The sequence below is a fragment of the Choristoneura fumiferana genome, chromosome 2 (assembly GCF_025370935.1).
Source record: "Choristoneura fumiferana chromosome 2, NRCan_CFum_1, whole genome shotgun sequence".
In the NCBI taxonomy this organism is placed as follows: domain Eukaryota; kingdom Metazoa; phylum Arthropoda; class Insecta; order Lepidoptera; family Tortricidae; genus Choristoneura; species Choristoneura fumiferana.
Genome location: NC_133473.1, coordinates 9,405,423 through 9,425,483, shown reverse-complemented (window position 1 = coordinate 9,425,483; position 20,061 = coordinate 9,405,423). Strand labels below are relative to the sequence as shown.

Sequence of the window (20,061 nt, the reverse complement as noted above, 5' to 3'; positions counted from 1 at the left end):
AATCATGTTTTAAACCGTCATATATGTATGTTCAGTTCTATGTTCTCAGCTCTGTAGCTACGTCAAAATCATAAAACTGTCATAAGCCAGCTTGGGTTAATCGGTTTTGAGGAAACAGAAAATGGTCTCAATTTTTTCCTTGGCCGGATTTTTTTTGAACTTACGACTAGGAATTTGTATCAGTTATAACATGATAATGACTATAAAATAAATAATAATAATTAAGATGATTTAATATTCAGGTAAACCTGTTTTTTTTTTCAGGTCAAATGCACTCCTGAAGATTTCGAGAAAAAGTTTCACTTCGCCAAAAATAAATCGAGAAACAATTCAGTCACTCCCGAAAAAATTCTTCAACAATTTGGTAATTTTAAACAGCTTATTTTCTTCTATAAACCTGCTATAATAGCCAAGTATATAGTGCTTCGGCGTCGAATGTTGAATAAATCGGTTTTAAACGATTATAAAATTAAAGAAACTTTTGCATTTAGTCTATCTAAATGTATAGGTATTCCGAATATTTTGCGCCTTCTAATGATTTTTAATAAATAAAATAAATAAATAATATCACGGGACACTTGACACCAGTTGACCTAGTCCCAAACTAAGCAAAGCTTGTACTATGGATACTAGGCAACGGATAAAATACTTATATAGATAAATACATACTCAAAAACATATGTAATATTGTACCTTAGACACAAGTTCTCCAAGTTCAAGAAAATTAAAACTTAACTTTAAACGTTAACGTTAAGCCGCAGAATTGATGTTAAACTTAACGGTAATGAAATTCAACCTTTCAGCTGGCATGTTGGGTGTGGGTTCTCCGTACGGCAGCCGCGCGCCCTTCACCACTTCTCCGTGGACTGCTCGCACGCACACCGCGGTCTCTTCTCCGGCATTCTCGTCATCGTGGTCACCATCATATCACTCATCATGTTCTTTGTGCTCTCGAGTAATCCTGCTACAATCAATGTAAGTGTACCATGTTTTGTTTAATATTTCAAGGACAGTTCCGAAAGTTGTTAATCTGTCTTGTCCGTTATTTTATGATCAGCCATATCAATTCAAATGGCTGTTACTTGACAACTAACATTTTGTTTTGCAATGTTTATAAAGAAAGGTTTTAATAAATTTTACCATTAATTTTACAGGATGCCATATTCCAAGTGAATATATGCGAGTTGATCCTGTATACATTGACGATAGCTGCTTGTTGTGCAGCGATAAAACAAATGAGAGTACTGCCGTACAAAAGAAAGTCTCAAGGTATAGTACCGCATTATGTTTGAATCCAATCCAATTATTATTAAAGCTACTTACTAATTTGAGTTTTTTTTTCAGCTGTATTGCAACTGGACACTTCACTCCTGATTCTGGCTCAATCCGGGATGTTTGTATACTGTATGTTCAGTCTGATCGGATGCCACCACACTCTATCGAGCGACACTAGCGCCGGCCTTACTGGATTTTTTTCAGAATTCTTATCACTAAACCAGGTACGAGTATATCGAGTTCCTCTAGAAACTAAAAGTACCGAAACTACTAAAATAACTATTTGCCTCCTTTCCACTTGATGAAATTGGGTCTCTATTGTTTCCCATAAAATTTTAACTCCGATTTAAACAATCCATAACGTTATTCATCATAATTTTTGGAAGTCATATTATCTTAAGTCATAACATTAAACAGTATAAAGTGAAGTTCCGATTTTCGCAGGTCATAATTATTGTAAGTCATAAAATTGGTTAGTTTAAACATTCGATATCCATATAGTATACCATTCCATAATATTAAAGGCAATAAACTAGTTTATAATAACTGTTGTAAGGTCTTTTTTCGCAGGTGATAATGATTGATAGTCACCTGATAAGTTAGTCATAAAATTTTACGTCATAATGTTAAATTAAATAAAAACACTCATCCATACTATCCATACTTAATATTATAAATGCGAAAGTAACTCTGTCTGTCTGTCTGTCTGTCTGTTACGCTTTCACGCAAAAACCGCTGAACCGATTTGGATGAAATTTGGTACAAAGATAGAATAGACCATGGGAAAGAACATAGGCTATCTTTTATCGCGAAAAAAAGGCTTTAAGGGGTTGAAATAGGGGGTGAAAGTTTATATGGTGGAAGTTCGTCGCTGTTGGAAATAAAACCATGAAACTTGGCATTTAGGCACTTAATAAGAAATAAGTCGGTATGTGTTTTAGCTTTTTTGAAAATTCGACCTGTGAGGGGATAAATGGGGATGAAATAGGGGATGAAAGCTCATATGGAAGGTCGTCATTATCGAAGATAAATCGATGTTCTTTATGAAACTTGGTATTTGGGCACGTGATAAGAGATAAATAATTGTTCGAGCGTTTTTTTAAATTCTTCTCTTCTTAACCGGTTAAAATCGACTCGAACTCGCGCGTCAAGGGTTCCGTGCATAGGTATTTATGAATATCAAGTGTTAGCAGAGCCAAGCTCATAAGCAAAATGTACGCTATGGGATTTTACATGGCTTATTAACATAGACAGTCAGACATGAAAAATTATGATTTTCAGATTTTACTTAGTTATTTTTGCTATAAAGGGAATAAATTTGCTATAAGAGCTTCCTTATACAAAATTTCAAGTTTCTAGGACAGCCGAAAGTACCCTATAACTATGTTTACGGGATAAAGGGTCTTGACAGACAGACGGACGGACGGACAGCAAAGTCATCCTATAAGAGTTCCATTTTTTTCCTTTTGAGGTACGGACCCTAAAAAACATTTGTTCCGGCTCTTTTCAAATTTCGTCATTTTTCATACCTACTTGAAAATATGCGGATGAAAGTTCGTAAGGAATTCCAAACAAATTTACTATAAGTATAGAAATATGTGTAGCAATGCTTAGTAAGAATGCCGTCTTAATAATAATCCTACCCTCCTAACTTACAATACAGGACGTAAGATGTCAAGAGCTCACTATGAAGAATTAGTCTTTTGTGTTGGCAGGGTAGAATACTTATGTTTTACCAAAGAATGGAAGAACAAAAAAAAATAGTTTAGATATAAAGCAATGTATTAAAATAGGTTATTTTCAGTAAACCGTAGAAGTTTCTATGTGCTATTATTGGCAGAATAGGTACCCTAAATAAATTAAATACTTTCCAAAGTTACTATTCCACGCGGACGAAGTCGCGGGCAAAAGCTAGTGTATAATAAGTATTCATGCTTCTTCTTCTTATTCCAATATTGCAGACAATACTCCAATCGTTGTTCATAATTGACGCTTGGTGGCGACGCAGCAGCACTTCAGAGCAGCGGCGCGATAAACCAGGCCGGCAGCTCGTGACGTTCCTACTTGTCGCCAACATGGCCATGTGGGCTATCAACACCCTAGAAAAGGTCTCTATTAAAAGCAATAATTCAAAAATAATATTTAAATTTGGGATTGGATTCGACTTTGAAGCCTATGTACTCTTTTGGAAAACGTTAATAAACTACATAAGGGACATTGTGGGGATATGGGTACATGTAAGGTACCTACCTATATCCCCACAAAAATATTAAGCTCATTACTTTACAATGCCGAATACTTACGGAAATGTATAAATATTCCGTAATAATTAGAAGAAACCTTATAGTATAACTCTCTACTTTTCATTCATCCAACCTACCATTCTAAGAAAAATACTTTTATCCATTTTATTGTTCCATTGATGCTTCTTATAACTTTCATATATGTTTAATTTTGGAGTTTAAATAGTTACTACAAGATACTACAAAACCACCTTATTATTTTGCTTGGTTTCAATGAATTCTTACAAGAATTTGATTCAATGCTCTAGGTAGTATTAGTTAGATTTGAGAATTACATAAAAAAATATAATCTGTATCATGTTTTTTCTTCTAGAATCGAGCCGAGTTCAGGCCAGCTCATTTGGAGTTCTACGGCCCCTGGGCTTGGACGATCATCACCCACGTCTCAATGCCCCTAGCTATCTTCTACCGATTCCACTCCACGATCTGCCTCTTCGAGATTTGGAAGAACTGCTTCAAGAATAAACCCTTATACATAGCGTAACATCAGAAACGGGAAACATAATAGCATTTAAAATTCAGGAATTTATATTGTTCACTTTGTTCTTAACTTAACTAAACGTTTGTTTACGTTAAGTAGTTGTTAAACGTGAAATGCAAAAAGTTTTTATGCCGATTGAACGGCACAATGTAAGTAGGCCTAATTATATATATATGTAGAAAAGATAATCGATTTAATTTTAGGATATTCAAGAAAAATACAAGTTTTGAATACCTAAGCCATATTTAGGTACTATGACATCTCGTTTGATAGAGGAAGCAGAAACGAAAGCAAAAGACCAAGATCAATTATTGTGGTACAATGTTTAGAAAATAAAGGAGCCTTTAAAAGTGTCGGCTTTGTTTTATTTCCACCTAAACTCTTCCATTAGAATTAAGGTTTTTAACTGATCAGCTAAGCAAATAAAGTGTCGTGATATTGCTCTAAAGTCAACACTTAGGTAGATGATTTTAAGGGACGGTAAACTTGAATGTTTATAAATCAGTTGGTGCAGATATCTGACTTGGTATAGAACATCCACAATTTAATAATCTAATTTCTGGTTTATCAGACTAAAGAATAAGGTAACGAGATCGATTTCTTCTTTGAACAGGTGCTGCTAAATAAAAACGTTTAATTTACATGTTGGGATATCCATATTAATATCATAACGTTATCTGTCTGTCTGTTACATCTTCACACTTCAACCGCTAAACCGATTTAGATGACATTTGGTATGGAAATAGTTTGAAACCAGGAAAGACAGGCTATTTTGTTTCTGGAAAATTCCATAGTTCTAGCAGGCGCGCACTTACTTAGTCGAAAGTTTATTAGGCGAGCGTGCTCCATCTTAATTCACATCTTCGCTTACCATCCGACGTGATTGTGTTAGCCTATTTCTAATTTTCTACATATAAAAAATACGATTATGGGTGAAGACCAAAAAGTTGCACACAGTTAACTTTTTCCATTGTGACTGCGAGTGTGATTAATTAATTATTAATGAATTAGTTTTCGTGTCACAATGGAAAAAGTTAATGGAAATTATAACCACCTGCTAACGCAGCTTCAACGGTGTGCAAATTTTTGGTCTTCACTCTTATATCGATTCAAGTTGTACTTTTACAAGGACATTATGCATTGCATTGCATACCTACATGAGCACATAAAAACATTTATTGAGAAGAAACCTTGAAAGAATTTTATGTAAGTACCTAATCAAATTTGTAGATACGTTTTGCACATGTTCATTACCCACCCTTAGTACTAAAAATCAATCGACGTAAAAATTTTCACTATATTTTATTTATTTATCTCTGAAACGAGGTAGGTTGACCGCGACAAACAAGTCTCGCACATTGCGCTAGCCATGAGCTTCAATTAACGCATCGGACGCCCTTTGTCACGGCCCGCCAGCCCACAATGCCCGGCTAACTGTTTGCATTAACTCCACGGCACTGATAATTATTTCCATTATGTACCTTTCATGCATGACCCAATAAATATGACAATTCATAACGCTTACAGATAATTTACTAATTTCATGAAATTCGTCTGGCTTTGAATTTTAGCTATAACAGACTAGTACACTGTCGATAAATAGACTTCCTACATAAGCTGAAACATAATACAGCAGTAACAGCGATAAAGCCAGAACTGAATGAAAGTTTCTACTGTCGCTATGTTATTATTTGTATCTGGCTAACTTTGAACTACTGAGCAAAATTATTAAGATCGGCATATACGAGTATTAATTTGTCACTCAGTTCAGTACGTCGTTGTCTATGCTTATGTATAGGTATGCAAGTTACAATGAGACAAATAAAGAACAAACACGTTCCAGCCTCTACTTTTTGGAGTTCTGATGTACCTACGTAGGCGAATGCGTTCACTGAATAGACGCACTCGAATAATTCTACTAAACTGAACAGGTGAACAAACTCACGATTAAACATTGGTTATGACAAAGTCATTGTAACCTCCGGGCTTCGAGAAGATCGTGGCAACTGTGATAAGGCAAAAAATTGCTTTGAAAACTTGTTCTGTGTTAGGTATAAGAGGGTACAATTTATGCAATAAAAAAAACGTTAAGTTTTTCTCGATGCAAAATCATAATAATACAACTAAGTAATAACAGTAATTAGATGCGTTACTAGTTGACGTCAGATCTCAGTGATGATCGAGGACGTCACTGATATATCACTCTGAAGCCTAATCCTAGAGATAAGGACTCTAAGATACTAGTCAAGTTTAGATAAAAACTGTGACAACGCTTTATTGTAGCCGAAAATGCAACGTAAACATGGAAAATGTAGATAATATTAAAGAATTGCCCCGCGAAAAAGTAAAACGAAGATTGCATTACACGTGCACAAAAGCAATATGGAAGACGTCATTGAAGAATACGTAGAAATACATATAAAAATAATGCAAGTCTTAGGGGCTGTTTCACCATCCATTGATTAGCGTTAACCGACGGTTAAATGTGATGCCGTCTCCGTCTATTCGAACAAAACAAATAGAGACGGCATCACACCTAACCGCCAGTTAACACTAATTAATGGATGGTGAAACAGCCCCTTAGAAATTAACGCCAGGAACAATAATGAAAAACTAAAATACGCTCTTAGACCAGCTCTAAGTTTTGCGAAATTCGAAAGTAAAAAAAAACGGTGGCTTTCAGTGAAACACATTCTCCCTCAGTTTATTCTATTCTCCTTCGTATTTTAAGTATGTTTATCCGATGCCTAGTATCCATAGAACAAACTTTGACCTAGGTCAATTGTTGTCTATTCTCATGATATTTATCTATATTTATTTACATTATATGCATGTGAATTGTACTTTCATTAAAATAATTTAAGATCTTTACTAATGATTTAAATGCACCTATCGCTATCTTTGCGTACTTACCTAAAGTACGGGTATAAACTGGGTGCCTATAAGTAGTTACGGAGCTAACACACCACCCCATGCTCCAATTTTCCATAACCATCCTCCTTTTATAAATTAAATCCGGATAATCCCTCATCCACCTTCTCGGCAATGAACTTACCGGTACACTGCACACATTATTTTTTTCCCTAAGCCTATTTTTAAATACGACAGTAAATGCAGCATGCAACCACAGAACTAGTAAAGAAATGGAAATGTTATCGTCCCCGACGATACGATACAGATGTTGTCACGTTTCGCCTCTCTTGCTAATTCATTTCCGTGTGTTTTTAGTGTTTTCATAGATTTTACTAAAAAGCCTACTACTTTTTGAGGCCCAAACTCCGCTATTGAACATTTTCTGAGCATTTAACAAAAGCAGCGATCAGGCTTCAGCAGTGAGCCGGAAGAATAAATATTTGGTTTGTAGCCAGGTAGGTGCCTCGCACTTTTGGCTTACGTGACATCTCTGTTCCTCTTATAGTTAATTCTGTGGGTGCAGCCAGGGGGAGTGGGGAGCGTGCGGCTCGTTAGGAGGACTCTGAAAGTGACACCGGTGACGCTAATTACCCGTAAGGACAACATCTTCTAGCCACTGCGAATTCTAAATTATACAGGTGGGGCTAAAAGTAGAGAGGTTTATCTAGAGTTAAGCCCGGTAATGTCGTTTTCTGCTTGGTTAAAAACATAAATACGTATGGTAGAGTCATGTGAGGCAAGGCAAACGTACCTACTGCGTACGTTTACCCTACATGACTCTACTAGCGATGCTTAGCGTATTGTGTCTTATCTTGCGCGTAATTTGAAAAAACGATTTAATAGAAATCTACATAGACTCGTCATTATTGTTCATCATCACCATCATTATTATCTTCAGTACTTATATACTTATACGTCCCTCTGCTTGATACAGGCTTCCTCTCAAAATGTTAGGGCTTATGTAAATCGTGAGAAATCCTGTACTTATCTGCAAAGCAATTCGATCATGTGTGTGAAGTTCCCAATATAAAACGCTTATTGTAGAACAGAACAAATTAATTAACAATAGTCAATCAAAACTTAGTATTGTCATAAACTTAGCTTAGTATTATATTACCTCAGCATTAGTTCTCGCAATTTGCCGTACCCTACACTGCACGTGGCCCGATACGAATTTAGCTGGATTTCCTTTTAAAATACGGTAATTAGGTACATTAATTAAAAACCCTATTTCATCAGTACTTTAATCTTTTTACATTTAATTATAGGCATAGTTACTAGTGTAATTAATTCGTATGATATATTCCTATTACGTTGTAAATCCTTTTCATAACATGTAACAGTCATTTGAAAACATGTTTAGCTGCAGCTTGTTAAAATCGGACTTATTGACTTACATGCTGTTAATGTGGTACAGGGACAGTAGTCACTCGCAGTGGTCAGCCGAGAAGTGTCCGACGCGCCCTCGGTCAACGTCAGAAGCATTTTATCTTAACTCGGAGTTATTAAAATCCTTTTAAACGTGGTGCAGTCGTGAACGTGTGATCCGGATGCGATAAACATTAAACGCGTCTACTCACGGTTTGATTTTGCATTAAAACTTTAGTTTCCTGTTGTTCAGAGTCGAATGCAATGTAAACTATACAACTTGAACTTTATAAGGTGTCTTAAAATTGATACGTGATATTTCGCTGTAGAAGTTTTTCATCGGAAATTTTGATTCAAGATGAAATCGTTCTTTTGACGCCATAGATTTTGTATATGTACCTATACATATATACATAGTTATGGAAACATTAGATATACAATTTTTTTTTTAAAAATACAAATATTTATAGTCATGTTTAAGCCAAGTCAATCGTGCAACCCAACCATTGCTGGAATATTTAATATTTTTAAGACATGTGTAAATAGTTGGTTTCAATAATCGATAAATTAAGCTTAAAGATTGCATGCTCATTATTTATTTATTCATTTTCAAATTAACTTTATTTGTAAGAATATAGTAATATATAATAAGTATATATAATATTTATTTATTATGTTGAACAGTTTATCCCTAGAACAAGTAATTGAGTTGATTCAATTTTCTGCAACTTTCGGTCAGATTGACGCAACTTTCAATCAGTCAAATGTCATGAAATAACCGCAATTTAAAATAGAGCCATGATCAAAGGTGTATCTCGGCTTCGACTTATAAAATGCAAATTCAAACCGTGAGTAGACGCTTTAGCTCTCTCAGGAAGCGCTCTATGGCAAAAAATAAAGATAAATCCAATCAAAATGCAGCTAAAGAGTGGCGGGAGAGGCCCGAGCCGCTCCTGGCCGTGCCTGAGGATGAAAGGTGAGTCCGAGGCGCCTCATTAAATCCACTATTAAGCATTAACAAACAAAACAACTTGCTTTCCATGCAACGCGGTACTCGTGTCGACAAATTAGAAGCTTCGGCGTCAAATAAACTGATAAGGCCTAAAATTTGTAACTTAACCAAAAGCCAACCGGTTAAAAGTTTTAGTACATAATTTTCCAGTACAAATGGTATGACAGACACTGTTTAACCAAATTATAAATTATTTGAGCTATGGAAACAGGACGATTACATTATTTTGATCTCGATAAGTGCTTATTTAATTACAACTATCTATAAATTAGTAGGTTAACGATTTCAAATCCTTATTTTTCTACATTTCGGGTGATCTAAACAAGTAGTAAACCATATCGGATGAACCAACCCTACCGCATTCAATTAGTTAAGATAACTTCCACATAGAATTATATCGTACTGATACTAGTGAGATTAACATTATTTTTATGTTAAAATAAAAAGTATTACATTATATATTTAATAAATGCATGGTCACTCTGCCATTAAACGCGTGGGGTTTACTTATATGTGATTGTGAATTGTGAACGATCCATTATCAAATACTGAGGGCATAGGGCTGGTCATACTCACGTTTCCGGAACACCCAGTAGCGTATTTTTCGTGTTTTTAAAAGTTTTCTTTAGCTTGCCCTATTTGTTACAAGCTTTTATTTAACTTGCCCGTTCGTTTGTTTATATATTTGGGTCAAATCTTTCAAGTTAAATTTGACCCACTTCCAGTAGTCCAATCGACTTGAAATTTGGTAAACTTAGGTACTGGTGACAATACAATAATCTGATAGTACATTCTGGTAGTCCTGCCAGGATCGTCTCCACAGGACGGAACTCTTCAACGGTTAATGGCATCGACTTGAAATTTGGTATCCAAAAATTTAGTTTAGGTGACAATACAAGTACAGTCAGCAAACAAAGCTTGTATCAAAAATGTTTTTTTATCAAAAACTTATTTATTTATTGGTTTGTTTGTTGGGGTCAAATCTTGGAAGCTAAATTTGATCTACTTTCAGTGGTCCGATCGATTTGAAATTAGGTTAGGCATACTTATGTAAATTTGGTGACAATACATTAATCTGGTAGTGACAACTTGGTGGTCCTGCCAGGATCGTCTCCGCAGGAGGAACTCCTCAATGGTTAATAGTACCGACTTGAACTTTGGTACGGATATGTAATTTAGATGACAATGCCAGTATAGTCACTAAAAAGTACAGTCGGAAAAAAGCTTGTATTTAAATTATTTTTTTAACATTAACTTATCTTCATTTTAATTAATCATAGACATATGTTTCCTCTTCGAGGTCCATCTTGAAACATACTACTTCGCACGCTACACTAATCGCTAACTACAGCCGGTGTCTGAATAGAACACATTTTTGCATTCCAAAACGCGCGGAAATCGCACGATTCTGAAACCGCGTGGTTCCCGCCAGTCTGAACGGGCTGTAATAGCTACTCATGCGCCGGGCTTTTCAGAGAGCATCCGCCGCACTCGCTGCCGAGGCTAAGCGTGGTGGCGCCCTGCAGTCACAGCTCCAGTGCTGACCCGCTGCCGCCCAGTCACACCTCCAGTGCTGACCCGCTGCCGCCGCCACCGCGCGTACAACTTTCACATGGCGAGTATGTCAAGCCCGTGGCTTCGTTCCCGGGATACAATAAAATAGCTAGTCCTTTATCCAGCAGGAAATTCTGAATTTCTCTACTTTGATATTTAAGATTTTTTATTTATTTATTTATTTTTTTATTTGAATGGATGGCAAACGAGCAAGGGGGTCTCCTGATGGTAAGAGATCACACCCCGCCCATTAACAACTCTGATTTAATTTAGTATCTTCATACCTTGTATAGTGAAGATATACTTAATCTGCCTAATTTATAATTTCTGGCCACAGTTGTTTAGGCTGTGCATTGTTAGTCAGTCACATAAATAATATGTTATTGTTAATGAAAAGTCCACTCCTTTTTCCATACAAAATTCTTTTTTAGGGTTCCGGAGCCAAAATAGCAAAAACGGAACCCTTATAGTTTCGCCATGTCTGTCTGTCTGCCTGTCTGTCCGTCCGTCCGCGGCTTTGCTCAGGGACTATCAATGCTAGAAAGCTGTAATTTTGCACGGATATATTAGTAAACTATGCCGACAAAATGGTATTTTTTTTTTTTAATTTTTTAGGGTAGGTACCTCCCATAGACGTAAACTGAGGGTGATTTTTTTTTCTCATCCAACCCTATAGTATGGGGTATCGTTGGATAGGTATTTTAAAACCATTAGGGGTTTGCTAAGACGGTTTTTCGATGCAGTGATTTGTTTGCAAAATATTCAACTTTAAAGTGCAATTCATTAAAATCAAGCGTCCCCCCCCCCCCCTCAAAATCTAAACCGGTGGGTGGAAATTTTTTTAAAAATTCAGGATGGTTGTAAGTAAGTATATCAAACTTTCAAGGAAAACTACAACGGCTAAGTTTGCTTGAGAATTATTAGTAGTTTATGAGTAAATAGCAGTTTAAGGTATAAAATATACCTAAACTTGGAAGATTCCGTATGAAATACGAAATCCTTAGAAAAATATTACTTGATTTTTTCGTAATCGCTACGGAACCCTAATTTGGGCGTGTCCGACACGCTGTTGGCCGGTTTTATTGTTAGGTTTTATACCTATCCGTTTTTAATTGTTTTTTTTTGGGACCATAAAATACTTCTTTCTTTTCTGTCTCTCTTTTTCTTTGTTTGTTTTAAATGTTTTTATTAAGATCACCCACCGTACACACTGCTGCTGCTCTAACCAACGACTCCCAAAAGGTCACATAAAGTCCTAGTCTCACTCTACAGTGGGGTAATTTTAAACAACACACATCCACTGCAATAATATACTAAATTTCTAGTTGCATAATTTATAAATTTCTAGTTGCATAGTTAATAATTATAAATTGTCATGCAAGCTTAATATTTATCAGCTCTTCATCAATTAATTTTATTTAATTCAACCAGTAAGCATTTCTAACTAATTTTAATTAGTGTTTGTGTTACATGCTCGTATTATTTCGTTAATTGAAGCAATGTATCATTTTGTTTTAGTGAATCAATGACTGTGGTCCTGTCAGCGTTTTATGCAAAGCTATTAATAGTTCTAGGGGTAGCTTTTCCCATCACGAGCACTATTCAAAATGAAGTTTATACAAATTTCACGTCTGACGTAAGTGTGTTAGCGATTTTTTTATATCTCTTTACAAGCTGTAAATACATAGACAAAAATAGGTACATTGTAGTTTATTCCTTTTGCTTTCAGATCTTCACAATATATTTATATATAGTCAGCATTATGTTTCTGGCATACACTTTTAATCATCTAAGGGTCGCGAGAAGAGCAAATGGTGAGAACTATAAACAATGTCTGTAATGTGCTGTGCCAGATAGACTTACAAGTAAGTTCACACTTGTGGCTCGGCGAGTCTTCCGCTTGTGTGTTGCTCGTTCGAGTTCACAAACTTACTTGGCATACGAGCGTTAAAACGGTTTATTCGTAGTAGTTCCTTTGGCAGTACAAAAAAAGAAGATTTTTTATTATGGAAGGAATTAAAGGAACTACTGCGAGTAATCCAAAAATACCCTGCCGAGCTAACAAGTACGCAAACTTGTTCGTATGTCTATTTAGCTCTTTAAACTGTAACATGTCGTATAATTAGAGGCAACCTAATCACCGCTACTGACGTGGCTCATAAGCCTCTGTTCAAACCCAGAGTGCTGCTAAATTTGTATAATTATTATGCAAATGAGGCCTCTATTATGTTACATAATGTGTCAACTAGAAACCCAAAATCTATCGTTGGCATGAAACCGTTGCTGTCACTTTGTAAGTAATTTCAATGCACAGAATTCCCATGTACATACTTAATGTTTTAAAACACTAATAGTGTAACCGCAAAAACATTTTTGTATTAAGTACCTAAGTATTTTGTAGTACCACGATTTTTTTGTATATGCAAAAGTTCGCCCATTAATCCCTAATAGTACCTATCTATGTGTTTCCTTTGAAAATAAAGTTGTAAGACAGTCGTTTGTTTAGAAGTCACAAACGCAAATTTGATATGATTATGTCAGTGATGATGATGTTATAGATTCCTGTTTTAATTCGTAGTTTTCTACATATACCTGAAATCACAACATTTACTTAGAATTTATTTAAAAAAGCTTATTTTTCTAGAAACAGAAACACTGTGATTGACTGCAAAATTATAATTGCCGTACTTACCAATTTGGATAAAATTTATAATCTACGGAATCTGAACGTATTAGTACCTACCTGTTCAAATAAAAATAAAAACTTTTTCTAATCGGTTCAGAAATTACAATGATCTGAGGTAAAAAGAAAAAACGAGAATAGAAAATACAATCAGGTTGGAAAAAATTTCCTCTTTTCATGAACAAAACTTGTGGTAGGTACCTACTCGGCGATCACGCCGTCGCGCGTAAAAAAGAGAGCTTCATTTATCCGACGCTTACAAGCTATGTGATTGCACTATGTTTATTTTACATATACGTGACGGATTACTTACTAGTAAGACGCAATTATTAATAAACACTAGTCAAAATATCTGTTAAATTTGTGCTAGAGGTATCAACGACTTACGAACGTCAAAAATTCTATTGCTGGTTCTGAAAAGAGCTCTGTTGAGATTGAGAATAAACCGTCGCGAAACTCAAGAAAGCATATTATTTTTAGAAAAAATCTAATGTCTATCACGCACATGCATACGTACAAAAAAAAACTCAATTAGTGAAGATACGTGTTTTGGGTAAATACTTACTTGGGTAAACTCTTTTCTATTTTATTATGTTTTTAATACCTATTTCAACACGCTTTTAGCTTCGATGAATTTAATGGAATCTTTGAACTTTATTTTCATCCACTTGTCATTGTGGTATTGATTAACTTGGCAAATACATAACAGACCAGACAAGTGCCAACACATAATTTACTACCATCAAACGGATCTAATGATGGAGCCTGAAGACACTTTACTCCAAGACCAACGTAACCTAGTGTCGGGGCTTGTTAGAATAGTCTTAGGTTGTAATTTGAACGAGAATGGCATCCAAGTTCTGATGGTCCCCCTCAAGTTGAGCACGACCATATCATTCTTTTATAACTTAATTGTGGATGAAGCAAGAAGTTTGATTTTTTTATTATTACAGTGAACGCGCCTCGTACCCGCTATGGCAGCTTGTACCTCCACATGGGGGTGGCGGGGTTCAGCGTGGGCTCCATCATCTACTCGTTCCTGCAATTCGGCGGCTACTTCGACCTCTCCGGGGACTGCCAGTTGCTGATCGTCGCCATCAAGCCAACTATGCGGATCCTGTTCATGGTGGCGCAGACTGTGTTTATATTCTCCTATACTGACGTAAGGATATACCCACAAACTAAGAGTTATAGGTACCTACCTATACTCAGCTCTCTCTCAGCTCAGCGTGTGATGAAGATTCTCTCGGTTTAATTGATAGACAAATGGGTTACTGAATTTATCTACAATCAAATAAGAGTTACAATTAGGTGGATACAGATTTCTCATATTCTATTAAGTATAAGATGAACTACCTATATCATTTTTATTATTCAGACATGTCCACAAAACTGGGCAAACACTTAGGTAGGTACCTATATCATCATACATTATTCTACATGTTTTTAAAATGAGTCAACTTTTAAAGGTGTTAACAGTATTGCTTTCGTTCATTCAATAGGTACAAATGCCACCCTAATGGGGAAATCACGTTTTCGATATTTTATGCACACTAAATACAGATGCTCTAGCAGTGTTAACACTTAAGGCAAGCAGCTGTCACATGAATGAGAAATGTCTTCAGAAGAGTTTATTAGGTACCATCTGGAGGAAATATTTGATTTGAACTCTACGTCTTTGATTTTAGATTAGATTTCGAAATGTCACAGAAATCGCAAAAAGTCCTTTTGAAAAATACGTGTGCAATAATTGTAACAGTTTCCGTGTTTGCTTTGCACACTGAACATATCGATGCTGCAACTGCGACGTGACGATAGGAATAGTACATTGTGCATTAAGGGGCGTAAGAAGGGTATTACTAACGAGAGTCTATTAGAAGCCCGACACCGAAGGCGGAGGGCTTTTAATGACCCGAGTTTGTAATCCCCTTACGGCCCGTGATACGAGTACACACAATGATTTTCATCACATTGCGAGGAAAAATGCAAAAATTTAAATTATTTTGTGTCCAAACACTTCACAGCTCAGCAAAAACAAGACGCTAAGAAAACAACTGAATAAAATATGGCTACCCGCGAATCGGGGGCTACTACAAAATTCGAAAATCGTGCTTACCGTCCCTCTGACTCTCGTATTAAATAATATTAGCGTCAGGAAAACGATATGAACTTCGATTTTCGAATTTCTTGGTAGCTCTCCTGATTGTCATTTTTTTCGAGTTGTCTACCATAGATAATACTAAGAACCGTGTTAAGTTTAGAATTCGAAAGATCTTACGGCCAGATTATTCCAACATCATTCATCATCTTCATTTGGGACCATTTCGTGATCGTGATACGTAATTTTTTAGTTTTATTATAATGTATTTTGTGTAATCGTGTCACGAATAAATATTTTCTTTCTTTTTTTTCATAATAAAGTAATCGTCTTATTTTCTTTCAGATATTGGATCCAATGCGAGGCGTAGTGCTCGATAGATTCGGGTTAATGCATCTAATTGCCACGAACGTGTGTGAATGGCTAAACGTCGTCATTCAAGAGACTAGAGACGATATAATTGCCGTTGCCTATGACCAGCCAGCGCTACTCGGATACGCTAATATCAACGGACCATCGAAGCTGGTCATTGCTGATCAAGTAGACAATATCACCTTTATAGAACAACATTTCAAAACGAACGCTACATTTGCAAATGTAACGATGAAAAATGAAACGTGGCAGTGCAACGTTTCCGATATGATAACACCTTTGATACGGAATTTTAATCCTTATTTAAGGCCTTGTGGAGTCGAATACAGCCTGCTCTGCTCTGTGATTATTGTTGTATTTTGGAGTGATCTATGCACGGTACCTGGGTCGGTAGGTGTATTAAAATATGGTACTAATTAAGCTTAAGACGCAGTTGTAGTACAGTTGAGTAGGTTGAGTTTATAAACTTGTCAACAAAAATTTGACCAAAAATATACGAATACGACTCTATTGGTAACGGCGTAGAAACGTGTTCAGATATTTTAGATAAAATTTTAGCTTACAAGTTTATGAACTCGACTGTACCTACTAGTGATGTAACGAATGTCATTTTATGAACATTCGCGAATGCGAATGCGAATATTCAGTTTTAGTTCTGGCGCCAATTGTCTATGGCAGTCTCGTTTGAACGAAGTGCGTTCCGTTTGTATTTTGTTACGAGAATTACCGAGTTTATACGAATGCATCGCAAAGTAAATAAATAAATAATACCAAATGATTATACGAGGTTAATTTATTTTTTGTTGTATAAAAAACAAAAGAAATTAACATATTTTGATTTTATTAACCTACTATTATGTAATAATTGTATTTTTTTCTGATATTCATATTCGCAAAACATTCGCAGAACATTTGCGAATGCGAATATGGAAAAATAATGCGAATGCGAATATTCGTTACATCACTAGTACCTACCTACATTGTGTGCACATGATATCGTTACCTCATGTCAGTGGGCACGAATTAGATTTCCAGCGAACTCTGACTCAATAATGAGTGTTATTTAATATTTAATTATAGAGAAAAATAATGAATCAAAAAAACGAACTCTGAATAAGACCTAAGTCCAAGTCTTAAGTTTCAAAAATGAAACAACTTAAGCTACTTTTACATTTCCCAGGTTTCATAATGATATCTTGCTACTTCCACGGTCATCTAGTGATCTGGTTTGGTTTTCCTTATCAAGCCCTTATTTTTGTTTCATAGCTGTCTTCACACGGCACTTGGCCACTTAGAAAGCTATCATGTTCAGTTTTAATAACATGGCATTCGGTGAAACATAGGTGAAAATACGAGAGATGTGAAAAAGAGAAATCAAAACTGATAAAATACTGCTCGTTATCGCAAAATGTGACCATTCCAAGTCAATTCTACCTAGCTAATAGAAACTTCAAGCAACTAAAATTACTCCTTCAGATTCCAAATAGATTGCAACTAAATCTAGAATACGACAATTTTATTTCCAGAAATCACTGAAATCGTGGTCGGTTAATCCGACACTAAGCAGGGACATGAAGCAAACGATTCTGCGAGTAAAGTCGACCAACCACTTCTCGGTGGACTGCGGCAGCGCGCACAAGGGGCTGTTTATGGGCGTGGCGGTGCTCGCGGGCACCATCGTCAGTCTCATGCTGTTTAATGGGCTGTTCCAAAACGCTCAACACGTGGAGCTTGCTCTGCTACAGGTGAAGAAATCGACCAATTTTGGCTTTTACTATAGGATTTGATTGATATACAGTCGAGGAAATACAATCACGTACCAGGATGGAACTTGTTGCCAAAAAAATCAGAGCTAAACATTCGAGCGTAGGTATGATTTACGTGGGCACATTTGTATTTTGTTGGCATGGTAGAAGATTCTGTTATAGTTTTTAGGTTAGGTATCTAATAGAAGTAGGTAAGTACAGGACGTGTAAAAATAATCGAAAATTTCATCAAATTCTACAGCTCATTCAAATAAAAACCGGCCAAGAGCGTGTCGGACACGCCCAAAATAGGGTTCCGTAGCCATTACGAAAAAAATAAGTAATATTTTTCTAAGGATTTCGTATTTTATACGGAATCTTCCAAGTTTAGGTATATTTTATACCTTAGGCTGATATTTACTCTTACTACTAATAATTCTCAAGCAAACTTAGTCGTTATAGTTTTCCTTGAAAGTTTGATATACTTACTGCCATCCTGAATTTTTTCAAAATTTTCCACCCATCGGTATAGATTTTAAAGGGGTGGACGCTCAATTTTAATGAAAATTTGCACTTTAAAGTTGAATATTTTGCATACAAATCACTGAACACACTATAGGGTTGAATGAGAAAAAAAATCACCCCCACTTTACGTCTATGGGAGGTAGGCAAAGCCGCGGACGGACGGACAGACAGACAGACAGACATGGCGAAACTATAAGGGTTCCGTTTTTGCCATTTTGGCTCCGGAACCCTAAAAATGTGACCACGAAAGGGAAACGGTTAAAACGCTCGAATAATGACCCCTCAATCGTAACGTCCTCTTCACAGATCAACGTCTGGGAGACAATCCTCTTCATCCTAATGGCGGTAAGCTCGGCGGCGTGCATCCGTCGCATGCGCACGCTGCCTCTCCGGCGCGCCGTGGCCGCCATGCCGCTGGAGCACGCGCTGCTCCTGGTCACACAGTGCGGCGTGTACTTGTACTACTTGTTCCAGATCATCGGAGCTGGCTTCTTGATACATCGGTACCCTGAGGGCAGGAGAGCAACGAGGTATATTATCATTTATTACTGAGGTTTATCTCAAAAGTTGAATTTAGTTAGTCTCGTTGGTCAGTTTTCAGGACTCTGTCCATAGAAGGACAATTTTATTAGTCTCAAAGTTAGGGGTCATTCGAGTATTACATTAGCAGAATTTCAATAGACCCTCAACTCTCTCTCCCTTATCAACAAACGTAAGTAAATAAGCAAATATCTAGACACACATGCACGTGTAAGTACCCGAACTAACCCAAGCATCCGCAACTGAAATATTGCGAGTTCAATTTTATGACAAAGTTATCGACACTTGTGGACCTCTCTCGTTTGTTTCATTCAATACTTAACTTTATCCTAACTCCCTTGTCCAGGATAATTTCGCCCCTCTGCGCCGTGATCCAGAGCTCGTGCCAGACGCTGCTTGTCCTGGACGCGTGGTCGCGGCGCTGCGCTGACACCGGTCAGCGCGCCGGCCGGCAACTCGTCACCTTCTTACTCGTTGGCAACTTCGCGCTGTGGCTGCTCAACCGAGTAAAGAACGCGCGGGCCGAGTTCCATCCGCTACAGGTCCGTGTGCCGTGCCCCACACAATCGCACTGCTCCTCCATCTATTCATCGCACTGCCTAATTGTGAAATATAGCAGCCACACACTGCACTATCGCGCAAGCCTTCCCTGTCTCTCTTGCCAGCTACGACGAGAGAGAGAACACCTGGTCGTGGTGACGAGCAACGTAGCTACGCGACGTCTCTATTTCCTTGCGTCACTTCTTCACATAAGTCACTCGTTGAGTGTGTGGTGTGGCGCAAGCAAAGATATTCCGCACCCACAGCAACAAATGAGGAGCGAATGATTAATTGAAATGAAGACTAAATAAAACGATAAAATTAACACTACTTATCCTACTATTCCGTGTCTGATTCTATTTACTTTCAAGTGTTTCAAGTATTTTCTGCCTAATTTCTTTATTTACTTATCTAGATGGAGTTTTTTGGCGTGTGGGCTTGGACTCTGATCACACACGTATCCGTCCCGCTGCTGGTCTGCTACAGATTTCAAGCCACTGTTTGCTTCTATGAAATTTGGAAGAACTCTTATAAAAGAAAGAAGGAGTATCAAGAAACTGACATTGACGATATTGAGTTAAAAATTACCACGTAGCATAGTAAAAATCATCAACTTCACTGACTTTTACTTGAACCATTACCACTATTATAT

The 20,061-nt window shown here is 36.8% G+C and overlaps 2 protein-coding genes across 6 annotated transcripts; both read left to right on the top strand.

Moving 5' to 3' along the window:
- Positions 1–849: 849 nt before the first annotated feature.
- LOC141445494 (proton channel OtopLc-like) lies at positions 850–4,334 on the top strand. Its single transcript, XM_074111335.1, has 5 exons — positions 850–975; positions 1,155–1,269; positions 1,345–1,499; positions 3,237–3,383; positions 3,892–4,334. The coding sequence occupies exons 1-5, from the start codon at positions 937–939 to the stop codon at positions 4,060–4,062; spliced, it is 627 nt and encodes a 208-aa protein (XP_073967436.1). The 5' UTR covers positions 850–936; the 3' UTR covers positions 4,063–4,334.
- A 4,084-nt stretch (positions 4,335–8,418) lies between these two features.
- On the top strand, positions 8,419–20,061 carry LOC141445493 (proton channel OtopLc-like). 5 transcript variants are annotated; one of them, XM_074111332.1, is made up of 11 exons: positions 8,419–8,553; positions 9,215–9,316; positions 10,828–10,971; positions 12,425–12,542; positions 12,636–12,720; positions 14,543–14,751; positions 16,033–16,449; positions 17,586–17,804; positions 18,636–18,859; positions 19,216–19,411; positions 19,825–20,061. In XM_074111332.1, the coding sequence occupies exons 2-11, from the start codon at positions 9,225–9,227 to the stop codon at positions 20,002–20,004; spliced, it is 1,884 nt and encodes a 627-aa protein (XP_073967433.1). In that variant the 5' UTR covers positions 8,419–8,553; positions 9,215–9,224; the 3' UTR covers positions 20,005–20,061. The 5 variants fall into 5 exon arrangements, with proteins under 5 accessions (XP_073967433.1, XP_073967432.1, XP_073967431.1 ...); XM_074111331.1 differs by having other exon boundaries at positions 9,206–9,316; XM_074111330.1 differs by having other exon boundaries at positions 9,197–9,316.